This window comes from Pogoniulus pusillus, chromosome 25 (genome assembly GCF_015220805.1).
Source record: "Pogoniulus pusillus isolate bPogPus1 chromosome 25, bPogPus1.pri, whole genome shotgun sequence".
Taxonomy (NCBI): domain Eukaryota; kingdom Metazoa; phylum Chordata; class Aves; order Piciformes; family Lybiidae; genus Pogoniulus; species Pogoniulus pusillus.
In genome coordinates, this window is record NC_087288.1 from 10,383,367 (window position 1) to 10,401,145 (window position 17,779).

The window sequence follows — 17,779 nt, forward strand, 5'->3', positions numbered from 1 at the left end:
TGGATGTTAGGTGGGAGTTCTTCCCAGAGAGAGTGACTGGCATTGGAATGGGCTGCCCAGGGAGGTGGTGGAGGAGTTGCCATCGCTGGAGGTGTTCAAGTAAAGCCTGGATGAGGCACTTAGTGCTATGGTCTAGTTGATTGGCTAGGGCTGGGTGCTAGGTTGGACTGGATGATCTTGGAGGTCTCTTTAAACCTGGCTGATTCTGTGATTCTGTCCTATGATTTACAGAGGCTACTCAGTGTCTCCTTTAAAGTTCTTGGAAGGAGCTGGGGCTCTAGCCCATCGGCAGAAAGCCTTTTGCTGTACACTGCCAAGTCGGACCTGGCAAAGCTTAGCAGTAGTAGAACATGTTGCTCAATGAATTGTGGTCTGCACAATGATGGATATTTGTGAGCAACAACTAATGGGTCACAATGCAGCTGTAGAGCCCCACCATATTTCAAGTACCATACAGGTGCAAAGCATCCTGCTGCTGTCTACTGGGATTATCTGGCCTCTGATGCGAAAGCCCTCTGGGTGTAGTGGGAGACTTTCTGCCTGCGCTTGCAGCCCTGTGCACCTTCCCTCCTCAGCTGGCCACACGGCAGCTCTCATGTCCCTGGGAAAGAAACGCCAGACACACAAGTGCCCGATAAAGCAGGAATCTGGACTGCAAGGACTTGACTGCAGCCTGCTCTCCACTGAGCCTCCAAGGCCTTCAGCAGCATACTTCGAGTCTGCATACTTTTAGCACAGCTTGTAGCTTGCATAGGCTACACAAACTTCCTCAATATTCCAGCAGCCTTGCAGGATTCCTCTCTCACACACAGACATGCATGAATACGCACCCCCTGCCCCCGCCCCAATTTCAGTCGTTCTGGAGTGGATTTGCAATTTCCTAAGCAGGTTGACATAATGACTCTGCAAAATATTTTTTCAAAACACTGCTGCACTGTAAATGTTTACATACAGCATACTCCTGCCAAATTCTCTGAAGACAAAGAAAATATGTAGTCTTTGCTGTATGTCCAACCTTCCAGTGATTTTAGGATTGAGAATGTACTTTTAAGGAACAACAGCAGCTAAGGAGGCCTTTCTGTGAGCCTGCACAACCTCAGGACTAATAATGGCTCATCTATTAGCTTTAATGAATAACAAAGCTATCTGATGTACCAGCATTAGCTGATTTGATGCATTCTGAGGAAATTCTGAGTTAACTGAAGGGCCACTCACCCAGCTGCTACAAATAAGCATCACTTGATTGAAGCAATAAAAATGTTGACACTGGGGCAGGACTTTGCTGATGGACATCAGTAGATTTTTTTTTATAGTTGTCTTAATCTGGACAATTAATCACATGACTTAATTATTTTTAGATAACATATGTCAGAAGAAATACATGATTCCTGTTTTAGTTCACATTCTTCTGGATTCCAGCAAGAGAGATCAACAGTCAAATTAATATAAAAGCTATTTGTTCATGGTTTTGTTTTAAACACTGCAACGCTCCTATATCCACATTAACAGTACTGTGATTTATGGTTGTAGAACCCATACATAGCTATCAAATGTCTCCCACACCTCTGCTCTGTTCCTAAGACACTAAAGCAAAGTCCAGAGCATAATATAATTTACAGCACTATAAAATCTTTTATAGCTGAAGCACAATGAAAGCTTAATATCCAAGGCCCTCTGTAATATGTCTGTCATCTTGTTAAACTTTATTTATGGGAACACTGCGGTTGACAAGAGCTTTCTTCGTGTCACTTTCTACTGATTATCAATATCACCTTGCTCACTTCCTGGTGTTCAGAGGAGGAGGTCTTCCCTTCAAAACCATGACAAACTACTCAGTTTGCTCTGTTCATCTGTTTAGCTCTAGTTATAGAGAGGAGAGCATCAGCTCACAGGAATGTCCTGGAAGAAGCTGAACACTTGGGCACCAGTCCCTTCCAGCACCACTGTCACCTTCTCCTCCAACTTTGCCATACCACAGAAGAATGTTTCACTCTGTACTATCCGGGTAATTTCTAATTAATCATTTCTAATTCCCTAATCTCTGAACTGAGAAGATGAAAAATTAACTCTAGCATGGTATTACCAATCAAATGTGGAAGGAAAGTGACTGATATGAACTGATAGTCGGGAGTATTTTCATCCACACAACAGGATTTCTTGATACTTTTCTGGCAATGAAAGAGAATCAAAATAGAAATAAATGGCAGTCCTTTCTCTATTTGAATACAGCAGCCTTAGAACAAACAAGAAACAGGCCTGCACTTCTTAAAGGGCTGGCAGCTAAGTCTGAAAACACATTTCATAAGTGTAATCCCACTAAGATATCCAATTCCTCATGCTTGACATTGAAGCCATTTTCTTATCCAAGATTTCAGTAGTACACTCACAGTCTTTAATGCAGATCTGCAAAACACACTACATAAAATATCTCCCTACAGATTTTCAACATCTTTTCTCATGCTGTAGAGTGCCTGACTCCATGAGTGGTGTCCTTCAAATCAAAAAGGCTCCTTGCTCAGAAAGGTGTTACTAACCATGAACAGGGGTGGTGGATTCTGTGTTATATTATCCAGGACTCCACAGAATTAAACTAACACCAAAATGTGTAACTATTGCAGTAGCCAAATGTAGATGGAACTCAGGTCCATATTAGTAAAATCCTAGACTGCTACACTTAGTATTGCTCTCCTAAGCTCCACTCCCTGAGATTCTTTACAAACATGACAGCCCCCCAGAATTCACCACTTCACCCTGAAGTTAAATCTGGGATCACCCTGCATCACAGAAAAGCTTCAGACCTCCTGGCACTTCCTCAACAAAGGACATGTTTGTCCTATGGATTGTACTGCTGAAAATAATTCTGCTGCGTTGACAGGCATCACTCAGCACAGATCATGGTGAAAAGCTGAAAATTAGAAAGTTAAATGAACACCTGCAACAATTTTCTTGCCAATTTTACAACAAAATAAATATTGAATTATTCTGATAAGTGGGTCAAATTCATCCCTGGTGTCATAGCCCTTTGAGGCTAACAGCACTACGACAGGAATGAATTTGGCTCCTGTGTCTCCTGCACAGAGCAAATGCTTCGTTGAACTTTTCAAATCCCCTGTGCCAACATTCATCTTCATTTAGAACGCATCTTTCCCTCTTTGCTGAGCAAAGCCATAATTTTCCTATCAACTTGCAGTCAGTTATGCTGGCAGTCTGACATCCACACTCTACGTACGCAAAAACAATTTGCCAAACAGCTTTTTCAACTGTTAGACTTAACAGCCGCTCCTCTCACACATCATCTTCTCTGACATTGTGATGGTTTGGGTGTTCCCTGCCCCCCCACACTTTAGAAATCACCCAGACTAGACTCAGCCAGCTCTGGAAATATGAATGAAGCTTATATTTACAGCTAGCACAATATACCAGCAGATAGTTACAGTGTATACAGTTATAGACAGAAATAGACAAGATAAAAAGGTAATACAGAAACACAACTCCCCTCCCAGAAACCTGAGTCCCCAGGAGGGGCTCTCAACTGCCCCTTCACCTTCCCCCTACCCCTCTCAACCTTACCCCAGTCCCAAGGAAGAATAGAGGTTCAGCCAGTGGGTTAGGAAGCAAAGTGGATTAGTTCAAAAAAATGGAGGGTGAGGTTAGAGAGATGCATTCAGCCAGTTCCCCAGCAGCAGCCCGAGCCAGAGTGATTATCTAATGGGTTTATTTCTTGTTCCTATACATCTCAGCAAGCCTGTGAGCAAAGTAGACATCACCATTGCTTTCTTTCCACAGCCTGTAATCTAGTTCTTCTCACCAAAACATTCTAGCCAGCTTCAAACTAGCACAGACATACAGAATTCCATAAGATTCTGGGAAGCATATGCATCCCTCTGCATCATCATTGCTTCAATAGCATTTTGTATGCCTGTGCTGCTGCAGAGATTTTATGGGAAAGATACTGCTATGCAAGTTCATTTCATCCTTTTCTTCCTTTTTTTTTTTTATGTATTGCTAGCAGAAGCTGAGGGAGACATTTTATGTCTTATAAAGCAAGCAACAATTCTCTTCTTCCACTCTACAAGTGCTTGCACTGCAAGAAATTCCCCTAAGTCCCAAGAATTTCACAGGGGTAACGCATTTTGGTTAGATTCCCCCCAACTGATATTTGGCCCAGTTCTGAATCTCAGCAACAGAGAAGTGTGTGGATGTGATGAAAGACATTTCCTACACATCTGCTGTGGAGAGCAATAGGATTTCCTTATCCCCATTACAGCCTGCTCACACCTGTGCACGTCCAGCTATGGCATTTAGTGAAAAAGCCTTCAGAAGGCATTCAGGAAGCAAAAATCAGACAACAGATTATCACGTGCATGATTTCAACGGTAACTCATTTTCTGCACATCTGCCCTTTCAAACCTCAAAATAAGGACAAAATCTTAGACTTTAAGTTTCAAGAAAGACTTCTTTACCAGCTTTCGGCGTCCAGGTTGTGTTCTGTAGGTACTCTCCACTCTTATACAGATTCAAAACTCTCTCTAGCTGAGCAGCTGTCTCATCTATTCCCCAGTGAAGTTCTCCTTTAAAAGCACAGAAAAAGAATGAGTTAGATGAGGAGCAACCTGCACAGGACAAAACGAGGCTGTGTTCACATAATGCCCTAAGCATCAGAGCCTAATGGTGCTTTGCTCTATGGTGATGTTGTAATGAGGGACATGAAGTCCACAAGCTGCTATGAACTCAGTTTCACATCCGACAAGAGCCATGCATGTCAAAGTCTGCCTCATCTACCTGGCAACCCCAGGCCTGCAGGCAGAAAACATGTTGGTGAGCTCCCCACAAGGAACTAACTTTAGCCAATATAAGGAGCTCCAAAGGCTTTGCTTGTGATTCAGCATCATTAGCTTTCCCTTTGGATGCACACAGTAAAAGGTATAAATCCCTAGGATAATGCAACAAAACCCCTCAAATCAGATTTACAGGCACATACTATTACACTTATTCCAGAGGCATTACTTTGGTAATTAATAAAGAACAATGGTAATGTCACTAACCTCTGGCTTCTTAAGTATAAAAGCACCACTGCTACCACTGGCATTGCAAAGTATCTTGGTTTGATCACTAAAATTCCCCTTGCCAGAGACAGGGAGTTCCTCCAGATCCCACACAGAATTGCAATTTGATGCAGTTCACCCCAGTGCTGAGGTGTCAGAAGGAAAGTCAAGAAGAAGGTGCCAGCCTCTTTTCAATGGTGTCCTGTGGTAGGACAAGGGGCAATGGATACAAATTGGAACACAGGAAGTTCCATCTCAACATGAGGACAAACTTCTGTACTTCTAAGGGTTACAGAGCACTGGAACAGGCTGCCCAGAGAGGTTGTGGAGTCTCTTCTCTAGAGATTTTCAAGACCCACCTGGATGTGTTCCTGTAAGACCTGCCCTAGGTGACCTTGCTTTGACAAGGGCATTAGATTCAATCTTCAGAGGTCCATTCCAACCCCTGGCATTCAGTAATTCTACGAGATTCCTCTCTGAAACCTAGGTAAAATCTCAAAGTGGGATTTCTCTGGTATATGGTGCCTTTCTTTCCTTCTCTGTATTAAGGAAGTTCTATCTTGGATAGAAAAACAATCTATTTACATTGCAGTGAACATAAAACGCAGCATCCTTCCTATCCAAAGCATGACAGTTACACTTAGGAAGGAAATTACTTGGCATTATCATGTTTATTGTGATTACCTGTTGCATTGACTATCTTATCCAGTAATGGTCTCAGTGAGGATGGAGCACTGTGTGGAAGAAGATATGTAAAAAAAAACCTGCAATGGAGAAGTAACACATATTGAAAAACCTTAAAAACAATTTACTGATGTCTGGTAACTATTGAACAACACAAGGAGTAAAATTCCTATTGCTTATAAGCTGACCTAGTCAGGAAATATAATCATATTCTACAGTCAAATAAATACATAGCTGAGACTATTCACACAGCTGTCTGGCATACCTAGACCGCACTGTTACACACAAGGCTGCCTTGTAACTACATGTAAGTGTTCCATTAATACAGACATTTGCTGTTAAGCTCCATGGATTGTGACTATTTGCAAAGCTGTCTATAACCTTAAAAGAACCTAAAAGGATATCATCAACTCCTCAGAGGGGTTTTGGGACCCTGAAACTGCACAAATCCAGTATCTGCTCACTTCAAATAACTGACTATTACTTTCATGTCCACAGTTTTCTTAGAGACTCAAAATAATTGCCACGAGAAAGCTGCCTACTATTGTCTCAATGACACTGCAATTCAGAATGTCTTTTCTTTTCTTATTGTTTATCTGAGCTCAAGATGCACTCTGCTCTCATCAGACCCCACTTGGAGTACTGTGTGCAGTTCTGGAGCCCCCAGCACAAGCAGGACAGGGAATTGTTAGAGCAAGTCCAGAGGAGGCCACGAAGATGCTGAGAGGGCTGCAGCAGCTCTGCTATGAGGACAGGCTGAGAGAGTTGGGGCTCTGCAGGCTGGAGAAGAGAAGGCTTTGGGGAGACCTCATAAGTGACCTTTCAGTATCCGAAGCAGACCTACAGGAAGGCTGGGGAAGGACTACTGGCAAAGTCTTGTAACGACAGGACATCAGTAGATGTCATTTGCTTTGTGCTGGATGGATGCAAGCAAGGTTATTGTTTTTCTGTGGCTATAGAAATATATGACTTGCTCTAATGCAAACACCTACATGAGAAATTCTGACAAGTAGAGAGCCTGGCACCTACACAACTTAGCTGCAGGAACATTTGTTATCCATCGGGCCAGAGTCAGTGCAATCCCTCCCTCGTGACCTGTATAACACAAACTGTCTGATCCTCTTACATTTGCTCCTTCAGCCTTTTTTTCCTTTCATTATACTTTTCGAGAACTGATCTCAAAAATAGTCAGTGGCAGAGAATTCATCTCTGACACTGGTTAATAGTTCAGAATACTAATTACCCTTACTTTTAAAGCTGTGCATTGAAAGTTTTTCCTTCAAACATTTGGAGGAAAACCCATAAAGATGCATCTGTGCGAGAAGGTCACCTAACCATGTGAGAGTAAAGATGGACCAGTCCTTGCAGAGGAGAGTTCCTCCAAAAATGTTTTCTCTCCTTTAATTATTTACCTCATAAAGAAACCAGCTAGCTAGGCTAATTATGCTTTCAAGGCTAGGGTGTGCTGTACTTTACAATTACAAGGGATTTATTCATTGTTTGACATATAGTCGCCTTTGACTTCAACCTAATGGCACCAGCAGCAACCTTTACTGAGGGCAATCTCTAACCCTACAGCAACGACTGCACTCATAAAAATCTGAATTTCAGAGGACTACCCCTAATGAAGTGAGGATTTAAACTCTCCAGACAAGTGTGCAGTTTGTTGATAGCGCCCTAGAATGAGTGATAGCAGCCTACAAAACATGCATCTGCTGCTGAACAACATCACTCTGTCTCTATCCAATCAAGCAGAAGCAGGGGCTGCAAACACTGGGGCACTGTGTGAGCATTACACATTGGTACATGGCTCAAAGGCAACACTAAGAACTGTAACAGAAAAGGGCTGCTTCCTTCAGCCAGACATGCAACCTGCTGCAATCATAGAATCAAGCAGGTTGGAAGAGACCTCCAAGATCATTCAGTCCAACCTAGCACCCAGCCCTAGCCAATCAACCAGACCACGGCACTAAGTGCCTCATCCAGGCTTTCCTTTGACACCTCCAGGGATGGTGACTCCACCATATCCCTGGGCAGCCCATTCCAATGCCAGTCACTCTCTGGCAAGAACTTCCTCCTAACATCCAGCCACACTGTTCTTGATCCAGGCCAGGATGCCATTGGCTCTCTTGGCCACCTGGGCACACTGCTGCCTCACGTTCAGCTACTATCTACCAGTATCCCCGGGTCCCTTTCTTCCCGCCTGCTCTCCAGCCCCTCAAGCTCACCCCACAGCACACACATCCTCACTTAGGATCAGGACCAATGGATGTCTGTTCAAGATTTCTTAGCCCGATCAGTAAACCAATCTCAACCAAAATCTAGCAAGCTAAGGAAGATTTTGAAGTCAAGCAAATGAGAATGGAAAATCTTGCAGGACAGACTAAAAGCTGTGCTGCACAACTGCAGATGGCTGTCATGTGATGCAGCCCATTTCAGTGTGGTCAGCTAACACAATACGCATGCTGGTGAGTGTCCTGGGACCAAAGTGGAGACTCTCTTTGGAGAAGCCTCTCCTCACCATGGTCTGGCAGGCAGTGAATGGCATGATACTTGAAAGGGAAGTCTAAGAAACAAGCACACTACTATGGCATTGCTTTGAGATCCTCTGTCCTCCTCTCTGGATCAGACAAGGCAGCTGCCTGCCCTCAGTAGTGCCTGTCAGCTGAAGAGATGGCAACAGAAGCATGGCGCTGAGCTACCAGCTCCATGAAGAGCAACAACACAGCTCCTCCAGTAGCTTGCATAGCTCCAAGGGAAGCAAAAGCTGACAGGGGAGAGCCCAGACCACAAACACAAAGCCATCACCCAGAAGGACTCTGCTGTGAATGCAGAGAAATGTTTAAAATCCAGTTTGATGCACACACCATCTGAACACTTTCTTCAGTGTGGCCTCGCAGTCAGGTATGAGCCATCCCCTGTCGCAGGCACAGCACTGCCATGGGGCAGAAGCAGCACGAGGAACAAGCTCCCCAGACTGTCCTTAACTGAGGGTCTTGATGGCCCCATAGCTGCACAGGATCCTGTTAGAGCTCTATGATAGCAGGCTCTGGTGAGATGCAGAACACTGAACCAGAGCACAGGACAGGAGCTGAGCTCTTAACTCAGTTCTAAATCTGAAGCCAGGCCTTTGCTCAGCTAGTGATGAGAAACCTGTAACAATCCCTCTTAACTCACACTGAGGAGCCACCTGAACCATTTCACCCCAGAGCTAAAGGGCCCCCATCTCCATGGGCACCTCTGTTCCACTCCTGTGAAAATCTTTGTTTCTATGAAGAATTCAGTGGGATGAAGTCAATGATCAAGTGGTGAATCACATGCAAAGTATGCAAAATGTCTCCAGAATAATAAATGCTGTGTATTATCACTAACAAAACACTTATTCCTGGATTGGCTTACTTAAGTAATGGTTCTGAGACCATATGTACTCACTGATGTGAATAACTATAAAGGATGCTTTTTGCCCACTTGCAGTTCCCTCTCATCTTACCCCATCTCGTACCTGTAGGCATTGTAGAGATTCCTCTTTTCGTTCATACTCTGACACCGTCCCTCAACCGAACAGGGGAGGGTGAAGTTCCTGGCGGGGAATTCCATGAAGCAGTCACTGTTACTGGTGCAAGAGCTCTCCTCAATGCTGGCATCATCCAGATCTGTCACCTTCAGTTCCCCATCCACAAGCACAAACTGCCGAGGACGAAAGTCCAGTAACGTCACAGAGCCCAGCGGAGAGTGAGCCAAGTAATGCAGGAGCCGAACCAAGCTGAGACATATCTGAAATGCAGAAGTGCAGAACACTTGTGTTATTTTCCCAGTACAAAACCATTTCAGCTGAAGAGGCATTCATAAACATCTCTCAAATATAAGCACTATGACTTACTCTCAAAACTCAATCCCATCACTAAGATATTTCTGGTAGGATTAACTTAGCTGATTGTAAAACACTTGAAACAAGAATAAGCTTCTTTACCAGTGCTTTCCCACACTATTCTTGAAGCAGGGCTCATTGTTGCTATTCTTACTTTTCATAGGAATAAAAACATTAACTTTTAATAACACATTACACACAGGCCTTGACCATGCAGCCTGATTCTGCTCTTTTACAGACTCCAGGTCTGGAAGTTCTGGCCAGACCCCTCCGTGCCCACGCCCAGAGCTCCAACTGCAGACAGTGTCTGCATTGCCCACATACTGATCCTGCCTTTTAACTGCTTTTATAGTTGGCTTTGTTTTGTTTTTCCCACTTGTTCCTATTATGTTTGCCTTTTTGCAGGGGAAAAGGAAGCAAATTCCCAAAAGGGCAAGCCTCACAGCTGCTTCATGGTAAGCATGTAAGTCCATCTACCTTAGTAGGTCTATCTTGGTGGACACTCGTGTGCCACTTGAGGCTGGGGTGGGAGCTCCTCACTGATAGTGAACTTTTAAATTGCAGGTTAGAAACTAAACTAACTATTAGCAGACTCCAAACACCATGAATGCTGAACTCAGACTTCCTACCAAAGCAGTGTTTTCAATTCATGCATTCCTTCAGAATTCACTACGTAACATGTTAATGTAAAGGTAGCATTAATATGTACACAGTTAAATACTGGATTTTTTTATTGTATGTATTAAATTAACAACAGGTCTAATTCAGTCTAGCAAGGTTTTTATTGTTTATATGTAATCTTTGTTTTCTGCTAAAATACAAGGCTACAGTCACGTGCATTCAAGCAGCCACATGCAAATGCAGTCTCAGGGCATAAATGCAAATTCAGGCCTCAGGTGAGCACTGAAATGCATCCTTCATATGAAGGCTGAGTGTATCTGAAGTTATCCTTCACAAACCCTTCACCTGTGGAACACTAGGGCTACCTTACACCTCTGTAATTATTTCCTTCTTTACCAGAAAAGAGTATTTTTATCCTACTTAATGGATACCATAGTGGACATGGAGATGCCTATAGCTGGAAGGTCAGACTTTAGCACTCTTTTCTTCCTTGTAGAACAACACAGGATTCATGTATGTGCCACTTCACAATATGCTACATGTACACAAAAGGCACATCCAGCCTAAACTAACCCATAATACACCTATCTTCAATTGATAATGCACCCAGAATTTAGCTTGAATAAAAATACAAGTTGACATCTGAAATTATTGACTCTTCTCAAATGCCTAAAAGCTGCTGCTGCTCCTACACTGGAAGTCTGTGACCAACCCTGATGGGCTGCTGCCTGGTGTACCTGTTGTCAGGCTGGGGCTGCAAATGCCCCTGTGTGACAACCTCTAGGCACACAGGTGAAGGCTTTGCTCTCTATCACACACACCTCTGCTGCACACAGTACAGATGTGGGCTGCACCTTGCTGGATTGTCTCCCAGATCAGTCAGGTGCATTTTTTGTTTTCTAGTGTGGATGTAGCCATACAATCCAAAGTGTTTTAGATGAAGACTGCTGCTGCCTTGCAATATCTTAGGGAGATAAGCTCAGTCAATGACACACATCCCACTACACACCACGCAAGACAGTGCTGTCTTGATCAAAGCATTGCTGCAGTCTGGCTTCATTTTGGACAAATTAAGTGTGACCTTCGTGCTCCTGGTAAATTGCCAGCATGGCAGACAACCTGGGCTTGAGATCTGTGTACATTTACTTCACTCTTTCCCCAGTAAAAGATGAATAGAGCAGGAAGCAGTAGAAAATAATTCTAAACCCAATGATAAGGATCAGGAGAGAAATGTAACATCCTTCTATTGTTTAAATCCCAGTTGCAGAGCGCAATGCTCAATGCCAAAAACCTTGGGCCTCAAGCTTTAACAAGTAAGAAATGTTTGAAGATCTCATGTATAAAGCATATAACCAGCTACAATTAGATAACATCAACAGACAAAATAGCATGATGCCTGAAGCACTGCAGAAAGGGAGTGCTATTTGTTGTTTCTAATCCAAGATGTAATCACATGCAAAGCAAACGTTTAACAAATGTGAACTGCACTGCAAATACCGCTTGATGACTGATGTTATTTTGTACTCATCACTCTCTTAAAAGTCCTTTTTAAAACAACTGTTACTCACTCGAAATCTATCCTCCCAGGATGTTTGTAAAAGCTGAATCATCTCTAAAGGCGAGCCTAGTTCAGTGATGGTTGTCAGCGTGTCTGGGATGTCATTGCTATCTTGGTAGCAATAGCCATAGAGCTGGAAAAAAAAATCACAACCAGGCAATATTAGCACAACATAACTCAACATGCTTTTATGTTTCTCCACAGATGAGGTGTAAGCATTTCTAACAAGGCTCTGAGTATTGCCTAGAAGCTGCCCCTCAGTGGCTTCTGTGTCCTCTCATTTGAGGAACACTCCCTTGAAACTCCTAAATTCTCTAGTGAAGTCTCATGTGGGCATCATCATGTGAAGTGGCTCCTGCATATCCCTCCATACAGCATCTTATCTCAAGGAATGTTGTATTGATTTCATGTGGCAAGGTTTGGGTAGCAGCTGACTACAGAGGTAGTTTCTGTGAGAAGCTGCTAGAAGCTTATAAAGCCAATTCCAGCCAGCTCAAGACAGATCCACTGCTGGCCTAGCCCAAGCCTATCAATGTCAGCAGTAGTGACTCTGGGACAATGTATTCAAAAAGGAGGGAAAAAAAAACCTGTGCAATTAAAGTTGGGAGAAAGGAGAGAGAGCACATGAAAGAAACAGCCCTGCAGACACCAAGGTCAGCGAAGAGGAAAGGGGAGAGCCACTCAGGTGCCAGAGCAGTGATTCTGCTGCAGCCCACAACACAAACCACGGGGAGACAGTTTGTTCCCCTGCAGCCCATGGAAGTTAACACTAGAGCAGAAATCCACCTGCAGCCCGTGGAGGAGTCCTCACTGGAGCAGCTGGATGCCCAAAGGAGGCCGTGACCCCATGGGAAGCCCCTGCTGGGGTGAGCTCCTGGTAGGACCTGTGGACCCATGGAGCAAGAAGCCCACAGTGGAGCAGATTTGCTGGCAGGAATTGTGACCCTGCTGGAGTAGTCTGCTCCTGAAAGACTGTACCCCATGGAAGGAATCCATACTGGAGCAGTTAATGAAGAATGGTAGCCTGTGGGAAGGACTCACATTGGAGAAGTTAATGGAGGACTGCTTCCTATAGGAAAGACCCCACACTGGAGCAGAGGATGAATGTGAAGAGTCCTCACTCTGAGGAGGAAGCAGTGGCAGAGACAACACATGATGAACTGACTGTGACCCCATTCCCTATCCCCCTTCACCATGGCGGTGGAGGAGGCAGAGAATTTGGGAGTTAAGCCCAAGAAGGAGGAAGGGGTTAGGGGAAGGTTTTTTTAAGGTTTTGGGTTATTTCTTGTCCTCCTGTAATTTGGTTGGTAATATTTTTTTCTCAAGTCAGGTCTGGCTTGCCCATGACAGTAATTGTTCAGTGATCTTTCACTGGTCCCCTGTCCCCTGTCCAGATCAGGAGGTGAGTCATAAAGGGAAGTCACAGAGCTGCTTCGACGGGCACCTGGAGTCCAGACAGGGCCATTCACCACAAACGTGGTAAGAAAAAAAATGCATAGTAATCTAAAATATCCATGAATACAGGAACAGTAGTCTGTCCAAGGAAAACTAGCTTCCCCTATGCAATAGCTGGGTCAACAGGACTTAGTGAGGGAAGACAGGAACTCAGGCTGCCCAGGGAGGTGGTGGAGTCACCGTCCCTGCAGCTGTTCAAGGCAGGATTGGACGTGGCACTTGGTGCCATGGTCTAGCCTTGAGCTCTGTGGTAAAGGGTTGGACTTGATGATCTATGAGGTCTCTTCCAACCCTGATAATACTGTGATACTGTGACTGATTTTCTGCTCAAAAGACATTGCCAAATAGATTTTTATGCCATTTCCCATGGGACTACTGCTTGTGCCTTGGATGGTAATGTGCATTTCAACAACACAGAAACCTGAAAAGCAACTGCAATGCCAAAATTTATCTCTTCCCAGACAGAAATTGTTACTTGATGGACTTTTTTGTGCAGTATCATTAAAGAAGGGCAAATGCTCCAAAAGACTATCTGCCACTAGCTTCTTCAACTTACAAGCAGTTAAATGGCAGTTTCAGCTAAGCTCCAGCTCCTTCTTGTATTTGCTTTTTAAGGACATTTGAATAATCAATTTTTACTTGCATAAATAATTGCACAAGAATATTTAAAGAAGAGATAGCTTACTTTATATGGAGTGGGACAATGTCTGAGGGCTGGAGGACAAGCTTTTGCAAACTCACTGCCAAGCCCTGGCAGAGAGGCAGTTAAATGAACCTGATAAGGATCTGATTGCAACTTTCCAGCCAGAACCACAGGCACACGAAATAAAATTAAGTGTAATTTCTGCCCCCATCAAATAAACCACACAATAAAAGAGTCTGTGTGAAAACGCAGCACTATAAATGCCCTGTTGCTGTTCCTCTGCTTCCTTGCCCTGAGTAATTTGTGTTTTCAGGGAACTAGCTCAGGGAAGATGAGGGTCTCCTCTGAGATGAGGGGACTCAGATATGGTCCTGCAGAAGAACCCAGGCTCACGTGGACCAGAGCAGAGACTGACCCTAATTCACCAGGAGAGCAGAGAGACAGACAAGTGAGTGCCATCACTGGAGGGAGCAGAGTGAGGCAGATTTGAGTACATTCCTACTGCGTGCAACTCTCCAAGGCAGAAAAGCAAAGAGCAGGCTAAAGTCAGCAAATACCAGATCTGTTATAAACTGTTCTGCTAGCTCTGACTGTAGCTGTCTACATTCAGAGGAAAAAAGGGTGCCAAAAAATGTAAAATAAGTAAACAGTTTTTCTTTCTGGTGTAAAAATGGTGCTGTGTTTCAAACAACTGCTTACACATCACCATTAACCTAAACAAAAAAAGAGCTATCAGAATTTATTTTAAAACATGCCAAGAAAGCTTTGGCATCTGTGCACAACAGAGAATTTGTGATAGATGCCAACAGGAACATTTGAAATAGCAAAAGAGACCTATCTCTTTACTGTCACAACCACGACAAGGATTGCAACAGCAACAATTTCTTAATTTAGAGCCCTCCAGACAAGACTTGGGTTTGTTCCTTATCATCTGTGACACCCCTGATGTACAGTTTATTGACAGGAGTTAAATGTATGCTGCAAACTACCATAGAGGATCACATCAGGACAATTTTTCAAGCCTTCTGAACTAACAAGAAACAAAACTAAATGAAAATATTTAATACAATATCCATGTTCATAGAATAGAATCAAGCAGGTTGGAAGAGACCTCCAAGATCATCCAGTCCAACCTAGCACCCAGCCCTACCCAGTCAACCAGACCATGGCACTAAGTGACTCATCCAGTCTTTTCTTGAACACCTCCAGGGACAGTGACTCCACCACCTCCCTGGGCAGCCCATTCCAATGCCAATCACTCTCTCTGGCAACAACTTCCTCCTAACATCCAGCCTATACTTCCCCTGGCACAACTTGAGACTGTGTCCCCTTGTTCTGTTGCTGGTTGTCTGGGAGAAGAGACCAACCCCCAGCTGGTTACAACCTCCCTTCAGATAGTTGTAGACAGCAGTGAGGTCACCCCTGAGCCTCCTCTTCTCTAGGCTAAAAAAACCCAGCTCCCTCAGCCTCTCCTCATATGGTTTGTGCTCCAGGCCTAAAGAGACAAGCTGGATTCTGTAGTTCTCACTAGGTGTTTCACATCTCATGCAGGGCAAACTAAGGCTGCAGGATGAAATTCAGTAGGTTTGAGATCACTCACTTCTGAGTGTCAAAATGTAACATCTCTTTCTGTATCAGCTGCAGAGTTCGGCTCTTGTCTTCAGCACAGTAATACTACCCATTGAGGAAAAAGTCACAGGGAAAATGATCAAGCACTCCAGATTGAGAAGTGACAGTATTAAAATAACTGCTGGTTCACAGGAACATTGAATACCAAAAAAGAGAGCAGTCTTCATTAGACGTCCCCAGTGTTTGCAAAAAATCTGCCCAGGAATAGAAATACAGGTGACAAACAGCAAATATATATTCATTTGGTTACAAAAGTGTAACACCTACATATGCATGCACACAAAATAAGGAGGAATTATTACCTATTTATTTGCACACAAACAACTAAGTAGAAATGAGTACCAGTATCTGTCCGTGTCTATTTTGTCTTGGTCCATGATGTCAACAGTAGCAATAATGATTTAGATTGGTTCTCAAGAGAGCAGAAACTCTGCTCATAAATCATTCTTTCATTTTAGTATCAAACCTGTGCCTTTGCAAAAGACTTCACTTCCTTTCTGAGTATTCAGTGTATATTTTACTATATTAATATCCACTGTGAATGCTTAAATGACCTGACTCAGTTTTGATTTCATTATTGCTCTTTTTTCTTATAAGAAATTTTGTTGCATGAGTGTTGCTGAACTCAGTTGAACAAGCTGAAAAACACAGTACTTAGCAAGTTAGTGTAGATCTAACTCAAAAAATACACAATCTAACCTGAACGCTATCACTTTTACTCAAGTGAAACCTCTCCAGATGCACTGTTATTACATAATTATATAGAAGTTATACAAGCACAGAAGTCTGAGATATGAAGTATGTACTGGGCCATATTCAGTCTTTACTAAATGAACTCCTGAAGCCAAATGCAAAAATGCACATGTGGCCATAGTTGCATCTGTAATTACCATGATTACAAACTGGGCAAGTCCCAACAGTCAGTTAAGCATCCAATCAACCAGACCATGGCACTGAGTGCCTCATCCAGGCTTTACCTGAACACCCCCAGAGACAATGACTCCACCTCCCTGGGCAGCCCATTCCAATGCCAATCACTCTCTCTGCCAACAACTTCCTCCTAACATCCAGCCTGGACCTCCCCGACACAACTTGAGACTGTGTCCCCTTGTTCTGTTGCTGGTTGCCTGGCAGGAGAGACCAACCCCACCTGGCTACAGCCTCCCTTCAGGTAGCTGTAGATGGCAATGAGGTCTGCCCTGAGCCTCCTCTGCTGCAGGCTGCACACCCCCCAGCTCCCTCAGCCTCTTCTCACAGGGCTGTGCTCCAGGCCTCTCATTAGCCTTGGTGCCCTTCTCTGGACATGTTCCAGTATTACAAGACAGTAATTCTCAGACCTTTCTTTTTAGAAGCTGGCTTAAGAGACAAAAAAAGAGGATAGAGGTACAACTCCAAATGCTTTTTTCTTCCTTTTGTTTTTGCCCAATCCATTTTATTTCTCTGAAATGAGACAAAATGGTTTGTATTCCCAGACAGTGAAGTAAGAAACAGTAAGCTGGAGGGATACAGTAACAAGAAAAATAACCACACAGGGAAACTGAATATAGCTGAAAGCAAAAGAAGAGCCAAAATATCTCCTCTATCAAGTTGGACATCATTCTCAGCATTGCAAAGCTACACTTCAGAAATATTCAAGAGTGATGGTTTTCATACGCCTTTTCAGCATGGTTCCAATTAAACGAATGGAAAGAAACACAGTCCCACATCTTTCTGCTATGTCAAGTCACTGTGTTTAAATGCCACCCCAATATATTTTTGTGTAGCCTCTTAATAGCAAACAGTCACAATAAAAGGATGCATCTCTGCCTGTTTAGAAAAGTGCATGCCAGATACGAAATGCTGACTTGTTCTCACATCCTGTGCCATTAACTCATTTTGAGTAGCCCTGTTTACCAAAGCCTTCCCTCGCCATTTGGATTTTCTCAGTCATGAGTGCTCAGTCCTGCATCAGCTTTTACATACTCAGAACTCCCACTGACTGCAAGAGTTTTTAGGCATGCTGAGCACACAAGGTCAGCCTCTGCACAACTTACATTGCTTTGTAAGAACCCTTGTCCCTACAGCCAGTCAGTTTACCTCTCTTTACAACTCCATTTTGCTACAAATTACAGAGACAGAGGTGCTCCTTTCAGAGGAGCTGAGGTGGGGGAAGGAAGGCAAAAGCAGAGGTCAGCCTCTACACAAAAGCCAACAAGCTTACTGAATAAAAACACAAAATAAAGGAGCTTATTAAGCTGTCACCAGCAGAGTAAGTCTGGACAAACAAGGAGCCCTCC

At 43.6% G+C, this 17,779-nt stretch overlaps 1 protein-coding gene across 2 annotated transcripts in view; it reads right to left on the reverse strand.

Moving 5' to 3' along the window:
• The window catches only part of PKDCC (protein kinase domain containing, cytoplasmic), a 37,052-nt gene that overhangs the window by 8,898 nt on the left and 10,375 nt on the right, over positions 1 to 17,779 (reverse strand). Inside the window, exons 2-6 of one of the 2 annotated variants that reach the window (XM_064164398.1) lie at positions 11,787 to 11,909; positions 9,232 to 9,503; positions 5,730 to 5,809; positions 4,464 to 4,571; positions 1,253 to 2,905 (exon numbers count right to left, since the gene is read on the reverse strand). In XM_064164398.1, the coding sequence (XP_064020468.1) occupies positions 2,883 to 2,905; positions 4,464 to 4,571; positions 5,730 to 5,809; positions 9,232 to 9,503; positions 11,787 to 11,909 (606 nt within the window). In that variant the 3' untranslated portion in view covers positions 1,253 to 2,882. Of the gene's footprint in view, positions 1 to 1,252; positions 2,906 to 4,463; positions 4,572 to 5,729; positions 5,810 to 9,231; positions 9,504 to 11,786; positions 11,910 to 17,779 lie in introns of those variants that run through there. The other variant, XM_064164397.1, reaches the window with a different exon arrangement.